The 23,328-nt window shown below is 43.6% G+C and overlaps 1 protein-coding gene across 2 annotated transcripts in view; it reads left to right on the plus strand.

Moving 5' to 3' along the window:
• Nucleotides 1-23,328, plus strand: part of gbe1b (glucan (1,4-alpha-), branching enzyme 1b) — a 509,684-nt gene that overhangs the window by 417,557 nt on the left and 68,799 nt on the right. For both annotated transcript variants that reach the window (XM_080203341.1, XM_080203342.1), the window contains exon 13: nt 15,508-15,692. In XM_080203341.1, coding sequence (XP_080059467.1) covers nt 15,508-15,692 — 185 coding nt within the window. The remainder of the gene's footprint in view (nt 1-15,507; nt 15,693-23,328) is intronic.

The following is a 23,328-nucleotide window of genomic DNA, read 5'->3' on the forward strand; positions in this document are numbered from 1 at the left end:
ATATTCAATGGTATCTTTCATCAGAGAATTGGATAAATACTTGAGAAGAAGGAAAGAACTAATTGGGAGTGGGACTAATTGAATAACCCTTTCAAAGTGTAGGCGGAGGGAGGCACAGTGAGCCAAATGATGCCCTTCTGTGATGTATCATTTTTAGACCTATTTAGATTGTGCCCCTCCAGTCGATGCAGGAAATTAGCTCCAATCCGTCACAATCTCTTTTGCTGCTGCCCAGGTAGTGTCTCACTCTAGAAGATCCTCCCTCAATACTTTGACAGTCTTTGGCCACCGTCTTCTTCCAGCTGGGGGTGTATACTGTACTGTCACGCTCGCGGGGCATGCATCTGGGAGGCAAAATCCATGTCCTGCCAGCACCAGTCATCTCTCTCTTACGATGTCCTGCAGGTGCATCTGACCATTCTGTATCATTCAATAATACTTTGAAACCTCATTATTGTAGATTGTGTCTATTGAGAGAATTGAGGAGCTGAATTTCTACAAGTCATAGTTTAGTAGGAGTACTTAATTTTATTTTAGAGATATTTACATTGAGTGCTTTAGCCCTTCCTAATTACTTCCAAACTGACCAACAGGAAAATATGGCAGCCATTTTAAGATAATCCTGGGCAATAAGAACTTCATTACTCTGCTCCCCTCCTGATTTATCTTTACCAGTTACCCATCCCAGTAGGGTGAGAGGCCTTTTCAACTAGCTTGGAAAGTTGTTGGAGGGGAAAGATCTGGTTATTGGTCTCCACCGAGAGGAATGAGGAAAATGAGTTAGGCACAATATTATGGTCAGCAAGTACCCAGAGCTAGGAACTAAATTCAAACAACTCATGGCACTGGGAAAAACTTGCTTCTATACCTCCCTCCATTTTCTTTTCATTATTGTCATCTACAGACTTTTAAAACCCAAACTTGGTTGCATACATTTAGAGTAACAATTCCATAGTTCCTAACCTTGGTGGAACTTGAACTTTTCTCAGTAGTATATAATTTTATGTGTCATCAGATAACAAAGTCCTTATTAAAGTTTTAGATTTTTCGCCAATTAATTTCTGGGCTGTGGGCATTGTTGTCAAGGCTGCTATTTATTGGTCATTTCTGAGATTGAGGGCAGTTAAGAGTCAGCGATGTTGATGGGACCTTGGAGTCTCATATAGACCAAGACTGGGTAATGATGACAGGTTTCCTGAAGGGACGCTTGTGAACCAGTTGGATTTTTAACAAATCAACAGCTTTCACTGACAACAACGCCCTAAAATCAAATTTGTTAAATGAATTCTATTTTTTAAGGCTATCGTTGGGGGATTTCAGGCTCTCGGAGCTACTAGCATAACAATACTATATTACCGTATCCTTGCTTGAAAACAATTTGCTATTCTGTGATAGATTGTGAATTCATTTTCCTCTGCTGGACATCTTGAATTCACTGTCTCAGGAGTGCAATTAATGAAGTGTAGAGTGCTTTCCTACATATATAATCTTCTCTGGCTTCCACTTTTGCATGTCCTGATAACTGGCTCAGCATGCTTGAGGCATTGGATCCCTTCAGTCTCTCAACTGACCAGTGGCAATAAATCTCCCTCCCCCACCTAGGAAAAATCAAAGTTTTGTCACTTAATTATAATTGACCCCGTTGGGTAATAAGCATGTTTCAGTCCATAGTTTGTCCTCTTCTCCTTAATCCCCTGAAGGTAGTTTCAGACTTACATCCTTCTAATTGTGAATGTTATTGGAACAGTGAATAAAATAAATAGGTTCCTCATTATGTTATTGTTGGTGGACTTCAGATGCTCAGATATTATCCAGAGCACTGCATGCAGTCCTGATCAGTGTAACAGACCACAAGATCATAACCAATAGCATGAGTAGATTATTCTGTCCATCAAACCTGTTCCTCCATAAGAAGTCTCACAATACCAGGTTAAAGTCAAAGAACAATACAGCACAGGAACAGGCCCTTTGGCCCTCCAAGTCTGCGCCGCTCATGCACCCAACTAGACCATTCGTTTGTATCCCTCTATTCCCAGCTGTTCATGTGGCTATCTAGATAAGAACATAAGAAATAGGAGCAGGAGTAGGCCATCTAGCCCTTCGAGCCTGCCCCACCATTCAATAAGATCATGGCTGATCTGAAGTGGATCAGTTCCACTTTACCGCTTTCTCCCCATAACACTTAATTCCCCTGTCTATCAGAAACCTATCTACCCGTGACAAATATATTCAGCGAGGTAGCCTCCACCACTTCAATGGGCAGAGAATTCCAGAGATTCACCACCCTTTGAGTGAAGAAGTTCCTCCTCAACTCCGTTTTAAACTGCGCCCCCCCCCCGCCCCCCAACACTTATTTTGAGGCTGTGCCCTCTAGTTCTGGTTTCCTTTCTAAGCGGAAAGAATCTCTCTACCTCTACCCTGTCTAGCCCCTTCATTATCTTGTAAGTGTCTATAAGATCCCCCCTCAGCCTTCTAAACTCCAACGAGTACAGGCCCAGCTTATTTAATCTCTCCTCGTAAGCTAACCCCCTCATCTCCAGTATCAGCCTAGTGAACCTTCTCTGTACTCCCTCCAAGGCCAATATATCCTTACGCAAATACGGGGACCAAAACTGCACACAGTACTCCAGCTGCGGCCTCACCAGTGCCCTGTACAGTTGCAGCAAGACCTCCCTGCTTTTATATTCTATCCCCCTCGCTATAAAGGCCAACATTCCATTTGCCTTCTTGATCACCTGCTGCACCTGCAGACTGGGTTTTTGCGAATCGTGCACAAGGACCCCCAGGTCCCTCTGCACCGTAGCATGCTGCAGCTTTTCACCCTTTTAAATAACGTTCCCTCCTACTATTATTTCTACCAAAGTCTTAAATGATCCCAGCATGTCCGCCTCAACCACCTTGCTAGGCAGTGCATTCCAGGCCCCCACCACCCTTTGTGTAAAATATGTCCCCCTGACATCTGTGTTGAACCTTGTCCCCCTCACCTTGAACTTGTGACCCCTTGTATTCGTCACCTCCGACCTGGGAAAAAGCTTTCCGCTGTTCACCCTATTTATGCCCTTCATAATTTTATACCGTTCACCGTCTTTCCAGGAAGAACAACCCCAGTTTACCCAATCTCTCCTCATAGTTAATGCCCTCCATACCAGGCAACATCCTGGTAAACCTTTCCTGCACTCTCTCCAAAGCCTCCACGTCCTTCTGGTAGTGCAGCAACCAGAACTGGGCGCAGTATTCCAAATGTGGCCTAACCAACACTCTATATAGCTGCAACAACATATGCCAACTGTTATACTCTGTGCCCCATCCAGTAAAGGCAAGCATGCCATATGCCGCCTTCACCACCTTTTCAACTTGTGCTGCCACCTTTAAGAAACTGTGGACTTGCACACCCTGGTCCCTCTGGGTCCAACAGGTTTATTTGGAATCGTGAGCTATCGGAGTGCTGCTCATCTGATGAAGGAGCAGTGCCCCGTAAGCTCGTGATTCCGAATGAACCTGTTGAACTTTACCCTGTGTCGTGAGACTTCTTATTGTGCCCACCCCGGTCCAACACCGGCACCTCCACACTCTGTTCCACCATGGCTGATTTGATTGTGGCCTTAATTCCACTTTCCTGTCTGCCACTCTCGCTGTTATGCAAATGGATGGATTCGAAGGTAGACATGTGGCTGAAGAAATGTTGTCGGGAAACAGGTCATAAAATCCCTACAGTGCAGAAGCAGGCCATTCGATCCATCAAGTCTGCACTGATTCTCCCTCTAACAGAGCATCTCACCCAAGCCTATCCCCAAAACCTCACACATCTTGGAACACTTAAGGGCCAGTCCACCTAACCTGCACAACTTGGACTGTGGGAGGAAACCTACGGGGAGAACGTGCAAACTCCACACAGACAGCCACCTAAGACTGGAGTCAAACTTGGGTCTGTGCTAAAACGTTACCCTGCGTCTCTGGATTACAATGACAATATCACTACGCTACTGCCTCTTGTCCTATGTTCAGGACACTAGTACCAGTATTGGGGCAGGAAGGAACCACACCATTGGGACTGTTGGCTGCACCTGGGCTGGGACAAGAGTCTTGGTGAATAAAGTAAATAGGGTAGTCACATTTACTTTAAACTAGTAAATGAAGTTGGGGGGGGGGGGGGGGGGGTGGGGTGCAGGATGGTGGTAGGACTCTGGTAGAAAGGTGGTATATTTAATTCTATATTAGTATAGATTGGTATCTGATGGTTGGCATTGACATGGTGGGCTGAAGGGCCTGTTTCTGTTGTGATGGTAGTGTATTTTTAAGAAATATATATATGTGTGTGTGTGTGTCTTGGAAGGGGTATGTTTAAAAGTTAGCTCTGTTTACAAGGTACCAATTTGTCTGAGAAAATATGCAGCTCCATGCTGAGCATCCAGGATAAAACTTGATCTTCGCTAATTGAGTGTTTGTTTTAACCTGAATTAATGCACCTGTGTTTACTTGGGGTTTTCCCTTTGGGTTCAGAGTAGGGTTTTGATTAGTTGATTGACAGAACCAGAGAATGGGCAGAGCTAAGCTGCAGGAGAGCTGTTTGTTTCTGAAACAGTCAATTACTGCCGGTTCTGAAATAAACAGGAGGTGGCTCCCTCTTTCCCCTCTCTCCTCTCTCCCTCTCCACCCCCCCCCCCCCCGCCCCCCCTCAGAGATGTTCAGAAAGTTTTTAGACTCTTAACAAGTACAAGCATGTAATCTGGGGGTTTTCTGACTGATTTTGAAGAGGAGTTTAAATCTAAAAGAGGAATATTGCTTAAATTGGAACTAATAGAAATAGGTTAATAATTAAGAATTGCATCTTGCCATGTTTAAGAATTCTTCAGATATTAAATGTTAAGCTAATTCATTTTTAATAGCTAAACAGTATGGTTAAATAAAGTTTGTTTTGATGAAAGTTTTTTCTTTGTGTCAATAGAATCACACCTGGAGTGAAATACCTTATGCTCACATTAATAACAAAATAGCAAATAGTTGGGGTTCAGTTTAACTTCATAATATACTTTGGGGTTTCTGATCTCGCACGTTACACAGTGCTGTATAACCCTGTGACTCTAAATCAGAAGAAAGTGAATAGAGTGCAGAAGAGAGCATGGTTAATAAAGCATAAGACTTTCTGAGCTTTAAAACTTTATAAAGAGGGACACAGGGAAGAAAACCAGGCCTGCACAGAGAAAATAGCGATAAACTGTCCCCATTGGAGAAGGATTGAGAATCAGAGGGCAAGGGTTAAAGTAATTGGTTAAGGAATCAAAGCCAACTTGAGGAAGAACTTGCACACAGTCGGTGGCTGGGACCTGGAATGCGCTGCTTGAGAGCTTTATCAGAAGAAATGGGCTTCCAGAAAGCAATTGGATCATGATCTGAAAAGGAAAAATGTGCCGGGCTACAGGGTGATGGTAGAGGAGTGGCTTTGGGGGAATTGCTCTCACAGAGGTCCAGCAGAGAAAACACGGCCGAATTGCCTCCTTCCATGCCATTCCCAGTGTATATGGAATAAATCAAATGAGTTCCAAGGACAAGTTCAGTTTGGAGGTAACCATTGCTGTGACAGTCATCAGGGCTGAGGGCTGATATATAGGTCATAAGGTCAACAGAAAGGACAGAGAACCTGGTAGGAAGGGAATAAGTTCAATAATGAGAAGTAAAAAGTCAGTGTAGACTCTATGGGTAGAATTTAGCAAGAGATAATAATTTAAGACTGAAGTGGGATGTTTCCAGGTCCCTGGTAGCAGCATTGAATTGCAGAATGTAGGTAAGCCGAGATAGCTGAACATGAGATAAAAGCAGAATGGTTTTAGCGGAGGATTTGAACATTTATATACAAGGGGGACAGTAATATTTGATTTTCCATGTGATTTTTTTTATGGTAAGGAGTCAGATTTAGTTAACATTGTGAAAGTGTGTGAACATTTATCTAATGATGGTCATAATATGATGGAGTTCAGGATTGTAATTGAAAAGGAAAAACACAAGAACAACTCCTGAAATTCTCACTAAAAGCAAATACCTGTGGATGCTGGAATCTGAAACAAAAACAGAAACTCCTGCAAAATCTCAACAGGTCTGATGGTGTGTGTGGAGAGAGAATCATCATCAGAGCTAAAGAAGACTGGAAATAGGTTCAGGTTTATACTGTTGAGGGAAGAGGAGGGGTGATGTGGAGCAGTAAGGGCTGAATGGAGGCTAATGAGAGGGATTGACAAAGATGTGATGAGCAAAAAGACAAAGGGAATGGTGATCAGGGCTGAGAAGGATGCTGATGGTGGCACATTAAGAGATCAGAATTTGTTAATGATAGAACAGATGTGAGCAGTGTGACAAAGGGCATCTTGAAGCAAGTAACAAATGGCCTTCGTAGGGAGATGATGGTAAGGGCGGGAAAAAAACAGGTGGGAAGCAGAATAAAATAGGGGATGGAAAAATGAATCAATGAAAGAATTGAAAACAGATGGATAAAAATAAAAATGGGGTGAAGGTGGAGGAGAGAGTTCTAAATTTACTGAATTCAGTGTTAAGTCTGGAAGGCTGTAATGTTCCTAATGGGAAGATGAGGTACTGTTCCCCTGTTTGCATTGGGCTTCACTGGAACATTGCAAAAGGAAGAAGTCCAGTTAAATTTGTTGGACTTTAACCAGGTGTTGTGAGACTGCTTGCTGTGCTTACCCCAGTCCAATGCCGGCATCTCTACATTGCAAAAGGCCAAGGATGGACATATGGACAAGAGGCCGGGATGGTGTGTTGAAATGGCAAGCGACGGGAAGATCTGGGTCCTGCTTGCAGATGGACTGAAGGTGTTCAACAAAGCACTACTACACCTGAAATGAGTGTGTAGGCCCTTGGAGGAGATAAAGGGGCGGGTGTTGCACCTTCTACAATTGCAATGGAAAGTGTCATGGGAAGTGGGTGAAGCATTAGGTATGATGGAAAAGTGGATCAGGGTCTCGCAAAAGGGAATGGTCCCTGTGGAATGCTGACAGGGGAAGTGAAGGGAAGATATGTTTAGAGATGCCATTATGCTGGAGTTAGCAGAAATGGCAGAGGATGGCCTTTTGCATGTGGAGGCTGGTGTGGTGAAAAGTGAGGACAAGGGGGACCCTATTCTGGTTCCGGGAGGGATGAGAGGGAGAGGTGCTGGAGATGGGTTGGACAGAGTTGAGAGCCCTGTCAACCATAGTGGTGGGAAATTACAATAAGGAAGACATATCGGCAGTGCCATTTTGGAAATTGGTATTATTGGAACAGATGTGACTGAAGCAAAGGAACTGAGAGAATGGGATGGAGTGGGGTGTGGAGTGAGCTATAGTTGAGAGAGCTGTAAGAATCAGTGGGCTTGTAATGGGTACTGGTGGACAGTCTATCGCCAAAAAATCTCAATTTCCGTAATTGGATGTCACACAAACAATCCACAATAAACTGGGCAAATTTGATTGTAGGTAAAACATCGGAAATTAGAAATGTCAGAAGCCTGGCACAGATATAGTGGGCTGAATGGCCTCTTTCTGTGCCTGCAGCCTGCAGGTGCAGCAGGTGGTCAGGAAGGCGAATGGGATGCTGGCCTTCATAGCGAGGGGGATTGAATATAAAAGTAGGGAGGTCTTACTGCGGCTGTATAGGGCATTGGTGAGGCCGCAGCTGGAGTACTGTGTGCAGTTTTGGTCGCCGCACTTACGCAAGGATATTTTGGCCTTGGAGGGAGTGCAGAGGAGGTTTACTAGGCTGATACCGGAGTTGAGGGGGTTGAGCTATGAGGAGAGGCTGAATAAACTAGGCTTGTACTCGTTAGAGTTTAGAAGAATGAGGGGAGATCTCATTGAGACGTATAAGATGATGAATGGGATGGATAGGATAGAGGTGGAGAGACTCTTCCCGCTCAGAAAGGACAGTAGGACTAGGGGGCACAGCCTCAAGATAAAGGGGGGGCGGTTTAGAACGGAGTTGAGGAGGAACTTCTTCACTCAAAGGGTGGTGAATCTCTGGAATTCTCTGCCTGTTGAGGTGGTGGAGGCTGCCTCGCTAAATATTTTTGAGACGTGGGTTGATGGGTTTTTGATAAGCCAGGGGATTAAGGTTATGGGGAGAGGGCAGGAATGTGGAACTGAGCCACGACAGATCAGCCATGATCTTATTGAATGGCGGGGCAGGCTCGAAGGGCTTGATGGCCTACTCCTGCTCCTATTTCTTATGTTCTTATGTAGCTTCTATTGTTCTGTGGATCAATGGGAGGTGTTCAAAAGAAGAACTTAACATGACTCAGAATCAGTTTATATCCTTAAGGAGAAAGAACTCTATTTGTCAAAAAAATGTCAGCCATGGACAACCAGAAAGATAAGAGACAACCTAAAACTAAAAAAGAAAGGTACAAGAATACAAATTTAGCACATGTCTGTCTGAAGGATGCAGAGAGCAGCACATTGCATGTATTGTTCTAGCAAGATCAGTGAGCAAAACCATAGAATTGTAGAATGGTTAACCTGATATTTATTGTTGAGAAATTGTTAGGATCGATAATTGAGGATGGTGTGATGGAACAACATGCATTTTTTTTAGTTTTATTTATTAGTCATAAGTAGGCTTGCGTTAACACTAATGAAGTTACTGTAAAAATCTCCCAGTTGCCACACTCTGGTACCTGTTTGGGTACACTGAGGGAGAATTTAGCACCTAACCTGCACATCTTTGGACTGTGGGAGGAAACCAGAGCACCTGGAGGAAACCCACACAGACATGGGGAGAACATGCAAACTCCACACAGACAGTGACCCAAGCCAGGAATTGAACCTGGGTCCGTGACACTGTGAGGCAGCAGTGCTAACCACTGTGCCATCGTGCTGCCCCATTGGTAAAGGGCAGGCTATGACTGATGATCCTGATTGAATTTTTCAAAGTGGCTGCAGCAGTGAACAAGGGAATGTCTGTGAAAGTTACTTATATGGATTTCCAGCAGGCATTTGATGAAGTTCCTTCAACTAAAGTTGAAGATCATTCAATTCTGGCCTTGGGGGCCTGTGTGGAGTTTGCACATCCTCCCACGGTCCAGAGATGTGCGGATTAGGTTGATTAGCCACGCTAAATTAACCCTAGTCATCGGGAGATTAGCAGGGTAAATATGTGGGGTCGCTGGATTGTGCTTGGTGCAGACTCGATGGGCCAAATGGCCTCTCTCTGCATTGTAAGAATTCTATGTCTATGATCCTATGAATTGAAGAAAAGTAAGGACCTGTTAGGAGGCTGCCTGAGCAAGAGGCAGTGGAGATTATGGATAATTGACAGATGCTGTAATTGGCAGGCTGTGTCCTGTAAGGATCTGTGTTGGGGCCTCAACTATTCACTATTTAATTAATCACTGAGGCAATGGAATGGAAAGCCACAGATCTGAGTTTGCAAATAACATAATGTTTAACAGCATTGTAATCCCTGTAGCTGCAAACATAAAATTAAAAGATGTATTAATGTAAGTGAATGCAAATAGGCTTCAGTACAGGCGAATGTGAAATTACTCATTTCAGATTTTAAAAAAATAAAACTGTTTACCTCCTGAATGGTGGAAATCTGGAAAGAATGGAGGTCCAAAGAGACTTGTGGGTCCAGCCACATGGATTATTAAAGTGTCATAGACAGGTACAGGGAATGCTGCTCTTTATATCTAGAGGCCGAGAGTACAAGGGGGAGATTACGTACAAGAGAATACATCTTGCTTCAGCTATAGCTGGGCCACACCTGTGTTCAGCACTGCTTTCAGTCCTGGGTATTGCAGCTTAGGATAGATTGGCCTTTGAGCTTAGTGCATTATTTACTGGAGTGAAAGCTTTACACCCCATGGAGTGGGGCATCAAAGAGAGTTACATAAACTCAGATCAAAGCAAAATACTGTGGATGGTGGAATCTGAAACAAAAACAGATAAATGCTGGAAAATCTCAGCAGGCCTGACAGCATCTGTAGAGAGAGAATAGAGCCAGCATTTCGAGCCTGGATGACCTTTTAACAGAACAGCTGAGATTTCCCAGCATTTTCTGCTTTTGTTACTCCAACTCAGGTTCTTTTCCCTGGGATTCAGAAGATAAGAAGTGATTTAACCCAAGTTTTCAAGGCATTCCAGAGAACGGATTGATAGAACTATTTCTGCTGGTTCAGTGAGAGAGTTTGAAAATTAGACCCAGGCCATTTGGCAGTGAAATGAGGAAACATTTCTCTGCACAAAGGGAGGGAGAGGTTGGTAGCTGTTTTCACAAAAAGCAATTGATACTAAATCAATTATTAATTTGAAACTGAGATTGATCAATTTTTGTTGAGTTATTAAGAGATATAGGGCTTAGGCAATCAATTTAGTTGCAGATAAGCCATTTTCTTATTGAATGGTTTCAGTGGTTTTGAGGGGTTAAGTGGGTTGCTAAATTATCCTGTATTCCTTATATAAGGTGGTTTGGAAGGAATGAGTCCTGGAAATGCCCTGTACAGATGCAGATGTTTTGCATCTATTGCGTAATGAGCAGAAGTCATGCAGAGTGAAGATGGATAAAGAAAAATTCTGATACTGGAAATCACATCCCTGCAGAAACCGCTCCAAATACATAACAGCTTGATCAGTTCCTGAATAAGGGCTACAAGCTCTGTCTTCTTTACCTTCCTGCACGCCATTCTCCTTCCATTGCACCCACAACCTATTCCTTCCTTCCTCCCCCCGACCCCACCACCACCACCACCACCACCACCAATAGATTTACACATAAAGAAACAAAGAACTTGTATTTTGCAGGATTTTCAAACCTGGCTTTTCGAGTGTCTTCACGATCAATCAATCAATTAATTGATTACCTTACATAGAAACTAGAAGCAGCAGTAGGCCATTCGGCCCTTTGAGCCTGCTGTGCCATTCATTTTGATCATGACTGATCATCAAATTCAGTATCCTGATTCCCCCCTCCTCTCTCCCTCCACACACACACACCGCCCCCCACACCCCACCCGCCACACACATGCATTGATCCCTTTAGCTCCAAGAGCTATATCTAATTTCTTCTCGAACATTTTGGCCTCAACTACATACTGTGGGAGTGAATTCCACACATTCCCCACCCTCTGGGTGAAGAAATTTCTCCTCACCCCAGTTCTAAAAGGTTTACCCCTTATCCTCAAACTATGACCCCTAGTTCTGGACTCCCTCCACCATTGGGAACATTCTTTCTGAATCTACCCTGTCTAACCCTGTTAGAATTTTATAAGTTTCTATGAGATCCCCTCTCATTCTTCTAAACTCCAATGAATATAATCCTAATCGACTTAATTAATCAGCCATGATCTTATTGAATGGCGGGCGGCACATACTTGATGGGCCGAATGGCCTGCTTCAGCTCCAACATCTTATGGTCTTATTTAAAGTATGATCACTGCTATTACGTAGGCAACTGCAGCAGCCAATTTTACCCACAAGGTTCAGCAAATAGAAAGGGGATATTGACTGTCCAGTTCATTTTTCATCAAATAAAACAGAAAATGTTGGGAATATTCAGCAGGTCTGGAAGCATCTGTAGGGAGAGAAATGGAGTTACTGTTTCAGATGGATGACCTTTCATTAGAACTCATCCTATCGGAGAGGAGAGCAGAATTCCTTCAAGATGAGCATTCCTGGAAGACAGAGGCATGGTGAAACACAGCAGGATGCTGAAGGCCTGAAATAAAAGGATGTTGATTGTGTGATAAAAATTGGGCAAAGACTCCCTGCTCCCCATTCATTGACATCCATGAGATCTTTTACATTCAGCTGAGTGGATACACTAGGCTTCGGTCTAATGTCCCATCTAAAAGATTGCACCTCTGGCAGTGCTGAGCTCCCTCAACATTCAGTTAGAAATGCTAGTGTAGCTTTTGTGCTTGAGCTGCTATTCTCTTTATTCCACAGTAAGGTGAAACCAACAGAGTATTACATTTGAACAGGGCACTGACTCAATATAGACAGTGGACATTCAGATCATTTGTTTATCCATTCATGCAATGTGGACGTCGCAGGCTTGGCTGGCATTTATTGACCATTTCTAATCCTAAGACCATTTCTAAGCAGGTGGCACGGTCATTAGCACTGCTGCCTCACAGCACCAGCAATCCGGGTTTGATTCCTGGCTTGGGTCACCGTCTGTATGGGTCTGCACATTCTCCCCATGCCTGCATGGGTTTCCTCCCACATTCTGAAAGACATGCTGGTTAGATGCATTGACCCAAACAGGCGCCGGAGTGTGGCGACTAGAAGAATTTCACAGTAATTTCATTGCAGTGTTAATGTAAGCCTCACTTGTGACTAGGAAATAAACTTTAATTGCCCTTGAGAAGGATGTGGTGAGCTGCCCTTTGTTTGTTCTCAAATGAAGTAAAGTTTATTTATTAGTCACAAGTAAGACTTACATTAACACTGCAGTGAAGTTACTGTGAAATATCCCTAAAAACAGAAAATGCTGGAAATATTCAGCAAGTTTGGAATCATCAGTAGGGAGAGAAACAGAGTTAATGTTTCAAATGGATGACCTTCCATCAGAGCTCATACTGTCGGAGAGAAGAACAGAATTTCTTCAAGGTGGGCATTGCTGGAAGAGAGAGGCATGGTAAAAACAGCAGGATGCTGGAGAGCTGCATCACTGCAGTCTCTGTGGTGTAGGAACACAAAGTTCTGTTGGTGAGGGCGTTCCAGGATTTTGACCCACTGATGGTTGAAGAGCAGTGATATATTTCCAAGTCAGGTTTGAAGTGTGACCTGGAGGGGAACTTGCAGGTGGTGGTGTTCCCATTTGCCTGCTGCCCTTTTCCCTCTAGGTGATAGAGGCTGCAGGTTTGGAAGGTACTGTTGAAGGAGTCATGGTGAATCACTGCAGTGCATCTTATGGATGGTACACAAGTGTTCATTGTTGATGGAGGGAGTGAATGTTCATGGTGGTGGGGTATGGGTAACAGACTTCTTTGTCCTGGATGCATTGAGCATCTTGAGAGGAATGAAACATAATTGAGCATGAGACAGAGTAGAAAGAACCTACATTACCTAATGGTGCTTTTCGCAATCCCAGAGTGCTTCAAATCCAGTGAAATACTCCTGAAGTGTAATCACTGTTATCATGTAGGAAATATGGATTTGTGCATACAGGCTCCTGTAAACAATAATATAATGATAACCAGACTGTTTTTGTTTAACAGCAAGAGACAAGATAAAGGAACCTGTTTCAATAAAAACATTTATCTATTCGTTGCATCACACAGTTGGTGATGAGCTTGCAAAGCGAGAAATTTTCCATCTCAAACAAAAAACACGCAAGTCACTAATTTTCCATTCCCAGTTGTTGATGCTCCTGTTTACAGCCACTTAGCTTTTGAGTTCAGCGTTCAGAAGGTAGCTTAAGAGCACTAGAATACAATATAAATAGCACACAATTACAAAACACTCTCTCCTCTACTTTTTCAATCAAGCTGCTTTTTAAAACCATTTTATTTGCTAAGTGAAGTGCTCCATCTGCCGGAGCTTGGTATGGATGGCACATTATCATCCAGTAATTGGGCTGGGCTCACTCAGGATTCTGTAGGGTGGAACAGTGGTTAGCGCTGCTGCCTCACGTTGCCAGGGACCCAGGTTCGATTCTGGACTCTGGTCACTGTCTTGAGTTTGCACGTTCTCCCCGTGTCTGCGTGGGTTTCCTCCGTGTGGTCCAGTTTCCTCCCACAGTCCATGGATGTGCGAGTTAGGTTGATTGGCCGTGCTAAATTGACCTTGGTGTCAGGGGTAAATATGTGGGGTTACAGGAATAGGGCCTGGGTAGGATTATTGTTAGTACAGAATCGATGTGCCAAATGCACTGTCGAGATTCTATGATTGCGTTAATTAAAATCTCTGATGAAGAGCCCCTCAGACTCGAAACGTTGGCTCTGTTCTCTCTCCACAGATGCTGTCAGATCTGCTGAGACTTTCCAGCATTTTCTGTTTTTGTGTCAAAATTCAATTCAGCTCTGGGCAACATCTCCTAAATCGTGCAGTAATGCAAGTCGCTTGTACCCCTCTGTGCTCAGAATTTCATTCAGATTGTGACCAGAACGTTGTTGAAACTAGCCAATACTGGGAGCCAAGCGTTCATCTACTCATTAACACCAACAACTTGACATTCTGGGCTAATAAATACTTGCGCGGAAATGCATGTCTGCTCTTTCTCTTTATTTTGTCTCTTTGTATGAATTCATTGAATTAAGGTACTATTTAATAGTCTGCCTTGAATACTGCACCCCAAATAATGTGAAAATGCTTATTTAAGTCTTAAACTTAGTGTTGCTGGATTTTAGCAGGCAATTCATTTACAGGCTTGTATGACATTTCACTGTGTGCTGTCTCAGTGCTCACATTAAGCCATTTAAAATAGATGAGGTCACCTTGACAATTAGATGAGTGGTGGAGGTTGGAGAATGTCACACAAACAAGCTAAATGTTTGTCCATTAATATTCCCAGCAATGCATTTCTAAATCTTTTTGCCAGCTAATTGACAGGTAAGTTTTCTTGCACAAATAAAACCATTTTTTGCAGTTCAGGTGGCAGCCCACTGCCTCACCTTAGTGGCATGCTCCTGCCACAACTGGACACTTGAACCATCCATAAATTCTCACCTTTGCCTTGATTTCAATGAGGTCTGTTCACTCTCACCCGGCATCTGAAAGAACAGATACTAGGAAATCAAGGGAAGCAAAAATTGCATTGATGTCATGTCCTTCACGATCTCATAACACTCTAAAGCACGTTACAGTCAGTGCAGTATTTTTTGAAGTGTTGTCACCATTATAAGGTGGGAAATGCGGCAAGTCTGTGCACAGTGAAATCTCACAATCAGCCATAATACATTAACTGAGAGATAAACATTGACCAGGGCACTAGGGAAAAAACTCCCCTCCACTGACTATAGGACCTATTACATCCAGCTGAGAGGTTACATCTGCCTTGGTTTGATATCCAGTCCAAAGAACAACATCATCGGCAGTGCAGAACTCCCTCAGTACTGCACAGGAAGTGTCAGCCTTGATTTTGTCTTGCAGCATCTAGAATCTGACTTGAACCCACAACCTTGTGTCACCTCATACTCACTGAACCACAGCAAACACTATGACATGAGCCAGAGGGGGATCCCCTGCCACAGTCAGGGGTAGGTTCTTTACCCAGAGGGTGGTGAAGGATTGGAATGCCCTGCCTGCTGCAGTTGTAAATGCGCCTAGTTTGGGGGCGTTTAAGAGATCCGTGGATAGGTTTATGGACGAGAAGGGATTGGTTTAGGTTAGTGGGTCATTGTTTTGTAACTGGTCGGCGCAACATCATGGGCCGAAGGGCCTGTTCTGCGCTGTAATGTTCTATGTTCTATGTTCAGTCTGTTTGATGCTGGGTGAGGGGACAGCTGCTTGGGAAACACAGCTTGTTGTGTCATTCTGCATTAGTTCACAAAGCTTTCATCATTTTCTTCACTTGTTACAGGCAATGAATTTGGCCACCCCGAATGGTTGGACTTCCCCAGGACGGGTAACAATGAAAGTTACCACTACGCCAGGCGACAGTTTAATCTCCTGGATAATCAGCTTCTTCGCTACCATCAGCTGAACGCTTTCGATGCAGACATGAACAATCTGGAAGAGAAATATGGGTGGCTTGCAGCACCGCCGGTGAGTAGGTGCTCCCTCTCGATCTCAGGCACTCTATCCCTCCCCCCCTGTCCTCTTGCCGCTCCAAAGAAGCGTTAACTCTGTTTCTCTCTCCACTGATGCTACCAGACCTGCTGAGTCTTCCCAGCATTTCTTCTTGTTTTAATTTCTCTTTTTTTGCTCTTTTTCTCACTCTCTCATGTTTTCTCACTCTCTCATTCATTCATGCTTACTCTCGTTCTTGCACCCTTGACCTTGCTTTTGTTCTCTCTCTCGTTCTATCTCTTGCACTCCTCTCTCTCTTTCTCTCTTGCTGTCACTCACCTTCCTCCCTCTTTGTCTCGTTCTCTCCCTGAGGGAGATTTTCCTCCTCCATCAGGACATTTGGGTGGTGAGGGAAACCGGGACAGGCACTGTTGAATGCAATGGGCTAGTCCAGATAACTGATTAGTTACAACAGTTCAACACCATCTGAGGATCAGACCACATACACAAGAGGATTTGTGCAAAGCAGGAGGGGAATGACAGTGAGATGAATGTTTGGGTTGCAGAGCGAAGATGATAACTTCAGTTAGCCTAACATTTGGTTGAAGGAAATTTAAGGAGTGATTGTGAAATAAAACTTCAAGGATGGTAATCTGCAGGCTGTGCACTGAATAAGTTAAGGAGAGAAAATTTAATGGGAATCAATCTCCTTCAATGATTCTACAAAAGATCGACATGTTGTGAGGGAAACCCATTCTCTCAGCAATAGATAAAAGCAAACTATTACAGATACTGAAATCTAAAACCAAAAGGGAAAATGCTGGAAAACCTCAGCAGGTCTGGCAGCATCTGTAAGGAGAGAAAAAAGCAGATGTTTCGAGTCCAGATGACCCTTTGTCAAAGATGACAAAGCTGATCAAAGATTATCAAAGGATTGGATAGGGTGGACAGTGAGAGCCTTTTTCCTTGGATGGTGATGGCTAACACGAGGGGACATAACTTTAAAGTAAGGGGCGGTAATTATAGGACGGATGTCAGAGGGTAGGTTCTTTACTCAGAGGGTAGTAAGGGCGTGGAATGCCCTGCCTGCAGCAGTTGTGGACTTGCCAACTTTAAGGGCGTTGAAATGGTCAGTGGATAGGCATATGGATAACATTGGATTAGTTTAGGTTAGAGGGTCATTAGATTGGTTCCACTGGTCGGCACAACATCGAGGGCCGAAGGGCCTATACTGCGCTGTAATGTTCTTACAGATCTTACCAGACCTGCTGAGATCTTCCAGCATTTTCCTTTCTGGTTTTGCTCCCAGGAATGAAGTAGCGCTCTAATTTTAATAACTACCATCCATCAGCCACTGAGGGCATAAAACACTCAACAGTCAAAAAACACTTGCATGCTCTGTTTTTCACACCATTTTCCCAACAAATGTACAAAAAGATTCAAATGTCCACGCACAAACCAAATACCTGTTGAGCTCACATCCAGATTTCCAGTGAGCTGCATCAGTCTAGTGGTTAATATAGAGAACAGTCTTTGGCTTTACCAATGGGTCGTTGTTGACTTAAAGTGAACCAATACCAGTATCCATGTAAATGAGTAAACCGAGGAGGATTTAGACCATGCTTGTAGGGTTAGGGGACCATCTCACTTTGAGAATCTCGAGTGAGAGCAAGGTTAATAAAGCTGTTGCAATAGAAGCAGGGGCTTAGCTGAAATACATCTTGAAAAATGGAGGAGAAATGGGAAAGGGCATGCCATGAGGCAGAGAAAGATAAAAATTCTGTTGTGGACAGGGCCAAGGGTTGTAAGAAGATTAAATGTAAAAAGCAGAGAAAGAGGTCTGAATCTCAAATAATTGGAGCTTGGAATATATGTGAATACATAAAGCATTCAAGTCAAAATAGAAGAGTTAGAAGCATTATTAAACATGGACGGAAATTGATGTAATATTTACAATGGAGATATGGCTTAAGCTTGGACAGGATTACGAATTTAATATCCCTGTCTATAAAATACGCAAGTGAGAGAGGGGAAGGAAAGAATTGGGAGTGATTTGCCTTCACAACTGAAGGAATGTATCTCGGTGTTAGAATGTGAAGGTATATTTGGGAGTCGTATTTATGTAGATTCTAGCAAGACACAGAACAAAAACAAGGGCAACAGTGCAGTTCTCTGTGTGGACAGAGAAGGCTGAGGAAATTCAACTCCTGGCTAACATGCATGGCACCACACACCTTTTTCAAAACAACTAAAAAATTAGATGCAAGTCCCATCAACTCAGGAGCCGATAATAAGTTCCAAGTATGGCGAGATTCTCCTGAAGGACACGACTGTGTCTGCACCCGTTTAACATTCCCAGTGTGTTCCTGAAAAAGGCATGCAAAATGAAAATTACTTGCCCATAAGAAGCCATGAAATAAGGCTGGATTACATTCCTGACCTGTAAGTTCTACATTAAAAACCTATTGGCAGTCTTGAACCTAACTGGCCCAAAAATCCTCTTACAAAATCTTAATAACATAAAACTCTTAACTTACTAACTCTTTCTACTGCCTGCCGAAACTGGTGCTCATCGATCCCTCCACCGCTCGCTCTCACTTGTCGTTTCCCTCTCCCAAATTCTCACTGTAAGCAAGGAAACGGGAAGCAGTAAGAGGGAGGGAGGGAGAAGGAGGCTGGAGGAGGGAACTGGTGAACATGTTGGCTGGAGAGGAAACTGCGGACTGGGAGAGTGCAATGAGGCACTGTGGAGCAGCAGTTTATTTTTAAAAAGATTGGGCATGCGTGGTAACCACGCTGAAACCAAAGTTGAGGCAGCGATATTTGAGAATGTCTTTAATTTGCAAACTTCTAAAACTGTATTACTAGAATGGACTTTGAATGAGGGGGAGGAGGGTTATGGTAGTACAGTGGTTAGCACTGCATTTGATTCCCAGCTTGGGACACTGTGGGGAGTTTGCACATTCTTCCCGTGTCTTCGTGGGTTTCCTCCGGGTGCTACAGTTTCCCCCCACAGTCCAAAGACCTGCTGGTTAGGTGTACTGACCATGCTAAATTACCCCTTAGCGTACCTGAACAGGTGCCGGAGAGTGGTGACTTGGGAATTTTCACAGTAACTTCATTGCAGTGTTAATGTTAGCCTACTTATGACTAATAAATTAACTTTACTTTTACCCATCTCAGTCAGAACTCCACAGTACAGTTGCATCAGTTGGAGAATGTCCCACAACACAGACTAAGGAGTGACACAGATATGATCTAAAGTTTGATGAAGCAATAACTCCTGTCATCCAGGTGGAAAGCAACACAACCTCTGGTCCTGACGATATCCGTGAAACACACAGACACAGTGGCCTTTACACTGTTTGTGAAGCTGTGGCAAAATAAAGAAATTCCTGTGACCTTAGGGATGCTGTGAAGATCACAGTCATCCAGGGAAAAAGAACAGTTGAGCTGTGAAAACTATCTTGGCATAAGTACTGCTCTCAACTGTTGGTTAAATCCTAACTAGATTTCATCTTACTTGCCTCTTGCCCATTGCAGAGGAGATTGTTTCAGAGTGACCTCCCATGTGCCAGAGGGCCAACTGACGTGATCTTTACAAAACTCCAATTTTAAGAAAAGCAGAGAGCATAACCCTTGGCACGTAGCATTCATTGTTTGCGCAAAAGCCTTTGATTTGGCAAATCTGACTGCCCTTTGGAAGGTGTTGCAGTGAAATGGATGTTCAGCTAATTTCACAAACACCATCTATCTCCCACAAGATGAGATGCAAGCAACACTTTTATGCACTGGCTCCATTATACACCACTTCCCTGTCAAACAGGCATCAAACAGTGATGTCATTCCACCAACATTACGCCCAATCTTTCTTGCAGCAATGTTGCAATTTATGACTGGTAGGCTGTAGTAACAACCTATCGCGCTGGTGGTAAATACTCCCAACTACTGAAGGTTGAAACAAAGACAACAAGCACATCCATAACAGAAACACAGTATGTTGACAATGCACAAGTTCTTACTCATTCTGAAGAAGAATTGCTTTTATTGGTGTATTCACCAAAGCCCGAGAGAACTTGGGCTGAATGTGAGGCAGACCAAAGCTCTCTACCCACTTCGACTATGTATGCTCAATCCAATATCTTCAATTGAAAACATTGATGGCACAGTGGATAGCATGGTGGCACAGTGGTTACCACTGCTGCCTCATAGCGCAGGGACCTGGGTTCAATTCCCGGCTTGGGTCACTGTCTATGTGGAGTTTGCATGTTCTCCCATGTCTGCATGGGTTTCCTTCGAGTGCTTTCGTTTCCTCCCACAGCTCAAAGATGTGTGAGTTAGGTGGATTGGCTGTGCTAAATTGCCCCTAAGTATCCAAGATGCGTAGGTTAGAAGGATTAGTGGGGTAAATGTGTGGGGTTTCCGGGATAGGGCCTGGCTGGGATTGTTGTTGGTGCAGGCTCAATAGGCTGAATGGCCTCCTTCTGCACTGTAGGGTTGAGGATTGTGAAAACCATTTTGTATTCACCTAAATCCCACAAACAGCAATGAGGCAACAGATTGGATAACCCATGTTGTGATGGTTAAATCGTTGGCCCAGGCAGTGGAAGCGATCCTTATTCTTGTTTGAGTTGCTGTAAATTATTCAAGCCTACCTGAATCACTGGAAACAGGCAGTTTGATGCCTTTCCTGAAGGAATCAAGGGATATGGGAGGAAGGGGGGGATCAAGGTATTGAATTCGATGATCAACCATGATCAAAATGAATGGCAGCTTGAAGGGCTGAATGGCCTGCTTCTGCTTCTAGTTTTTATGTTTAAGTGGAAGCCTTCAACAATGCAGCACCCCTGCTGCATCAGTCTAGATATTGTGGTCAAACTTATAATGAGACAGAGAGAACACAGCAAATATTTAGCACAGAATAAATCTTGAAGCCACCCTTTATGCTGAGTTGCGGCAGCTCTGCATAATGCATGTCACTCTCAGCAAGCCTGACACTAAAGCTTGTTCTGAAATTCCCAAGTTCTGAAAGGAATCACTGTGAATACATTTTGTTTAATCGTGGCTGGAAAATAAAGCTGGCGATTTTTGAATTATAACATTATTAATTATATCTTAGCAATTTACATAAATAAATGCCCAGCATCTGTTCCTGTTTTAACAGAGTTGGGATTTTATAATGACTGCGGAATTGTTTCTAATAAAAAGCCCTCTCTCGGTGGTTTGAACTGGTTTCTGATTTGGACTGATGAGACAATTAGTAAGCATTCTTACTCACGCAAATAGTGATGAATGATGCCAACAAGTAGGTTCGTGAGCAGTCACCTTCCTCCTGCCTCTGCACAGTCAATATCACCTCTTGGGTTTGATTGCATTGATCTTGTAAAATAATTAGAATATAATAATAGGTGACTTGCAACGTGCTGCTAGGTGATGTATTTAGGTTTTCCATTGCACAATCTTTCAGCACATTCACTTCTCAACAATTGCCACGGACTCCTGTCTGACTGCAGTGAACTTCCGCGGAGATAAATGTGCACTGAGCACTTGCAGTTCTTCAGTTTCTCTCTCTGTTGTCGACCATTGGCTCAGTGGGCAGCAATCTTACCTCTCAATCAGATTGTTGGATTCAGGCTCCAGATCCAGCAATGTGAGTACAGGCTGCTACTCCACTGCAGTACTGATAAAGTGCTGCACTGTCAGAGGTTCCATCTCCTGGGTTAGACCAAAGCCTCATCTGCCTTCCCAGGTTAAGGAAAAGATCCTACGGCAGGATTCCAAGATAAAGCAAGGGAATTCTCCAAGGGTTCTGGTCAATATTTTTCCTCCCATCCACATGACTAAACGGATTATTTGGGCAATAAAGTTTAAAGTTTATTAATGTCACAAGTAGGCTTACATTAACACTGTAATGAAGTTACTGTGAAAATCCCCTCGTCACCACACTCCGGTGCTTATTCGGGTACATGAGGGAGAATTTAGCATAGCCAATGCATCTAACTAACACATTTTTCAGAGTGTGGCAGGAAACCGGAGCACCCGGAGGAAACCCACGCAGACACGGGGAGAATGTGCAGACTCTGCAAAGACAGTGACCCAAGCTGGGAATTGAACCGGGGTCCATGGCACTGTGAGGCAGCAGTGCTAACCACTGTGTTACCGGACTATCGTATACAGTTAATGCGAACTTGCTGTATGAAAACTGATTGCTGCAGTTTCTATATTGTCACAATGACTACAAGCTTGTTGACTGTAAAGCATTTTGGGATGTTCTTGAGTTGTGAAAGTTGGTATATGACTGAGTGCGCTTCCTTTTCCTATGACCAAATCTCCATCTTACACTGTGACAAGTAACATTCACACCACGTAATTGAGTGCCAGGCAGTGACCATCTCTAAGAAGAGAGAATCCAGCAATCACTCCTTGATATTCAATGGCATTACCATCGCTGAATATTCACTATCCATACCCTGAGGTTCCCATTGATCAGAAACTGAACTGGACCCAACCATATAAATATTGTGACGACACGAGCAAATCAGAGGCTGGGAATTCTGCGGTATCAGTCTCCTGTAAAAGGAAAACAGTGGTGTATTGGGAATGTCACTGGATTAGTAATCAAAAGCCCAAGCTGATGGAATTTAAAAATTCAATCATGATTTGAAAACTATTCTTCGTAATAATGACCATGAAACTATCATCAATTGTTATTGTCCTTTTAGGAAGGAAATCAGCTGTCCTTACCTAATCTAGCCTACATGGGACTCCAGATCTGAAGTAATGTGGCTAATCCTTATCTGCCCTCTGAAATGCCCTGAAAAGCCTCCCACTTCAGAGGCAAATAGAAGGAAACAGCAAATACTGGACTTGCCAGCAAAGTCTACCTACAATGAAGAAGGAAAAAAAAACAAAGCCTGTCCACTATTTACAAGGCTCTCATCGGGATTATGATTAAAACTCTCCACTTGTCTGGATGAGTGCAAGAAACTTGACACCATCCAAGGCGAAGTAGCCTGCTTGACTGGCACCTCATCCACTTTCACTTTCTCCACCATTGACAGACAGTGGCAGCCGTGTGTACCATCTAAAAGATGCACTGCAGCAACTCACCAAACTCCTTCGATAGCATCTTCCAAACCCATGACCTTGACCACCTAAAAGGACAAGGGCTGCAGATGCATGGGAACACCACCTGCAAGTTCCCCTCCAAGCCACACAACATCCTGAATTGGAACTATTCACTCCAGAGTGTTTTATGGGAGAGAAGGTACCAACTGGAGAGTGAAAGGATGAAGAGGAATTGGGGGAGGCAGAAGAGTGATCAGAGAACAAGGTTTGTGAGAAGGATTTTAGAAGTGGAAAGGAGTTGATAGGGAAATAGCCAGAGTCCTGGGGAATAATGGCTGAAGACATGTGGACTAATCAAGATGCCAATCAAGATGCGTCTTCGAAATATTGAAAGTGGGAGGGGACCCAAGCTCTTGGAGAGCATTAAAAGTGACTGAGGAAAGAGGTATAAATAGTCACCAAATGCATAGGAATAGGGATAAAAGCATGAGAGAGAAGAGTGCTTCACTGGAGAGACATTAGGTGAGGATGAAGTGCTCAATGGTGCCAAAGATTGAAGACAATGAGTAAGAGCAAATTCTGCTTAATCACCGCTTGTTTTGAC

The sequence above is a fragment of the Carcharhinus amblyrhynchos genome, chromosome 15 (genome assembly GCF_965287045.1).
Source record: "Carcharhinus amblyrhynchos chromosome 15, sCarAmb.v2.hapA, whole genome shotgun sequence".
In the NCBI taxonomy this organism is placed as follows: domain Eukaryota; kingdom Metazoa; phylum Chordata; class Chondrichthyes; order Carcharhiniformes; family Carcharhinidae; genus Carcharhinus; species Carcharhinus amblyrhynchos.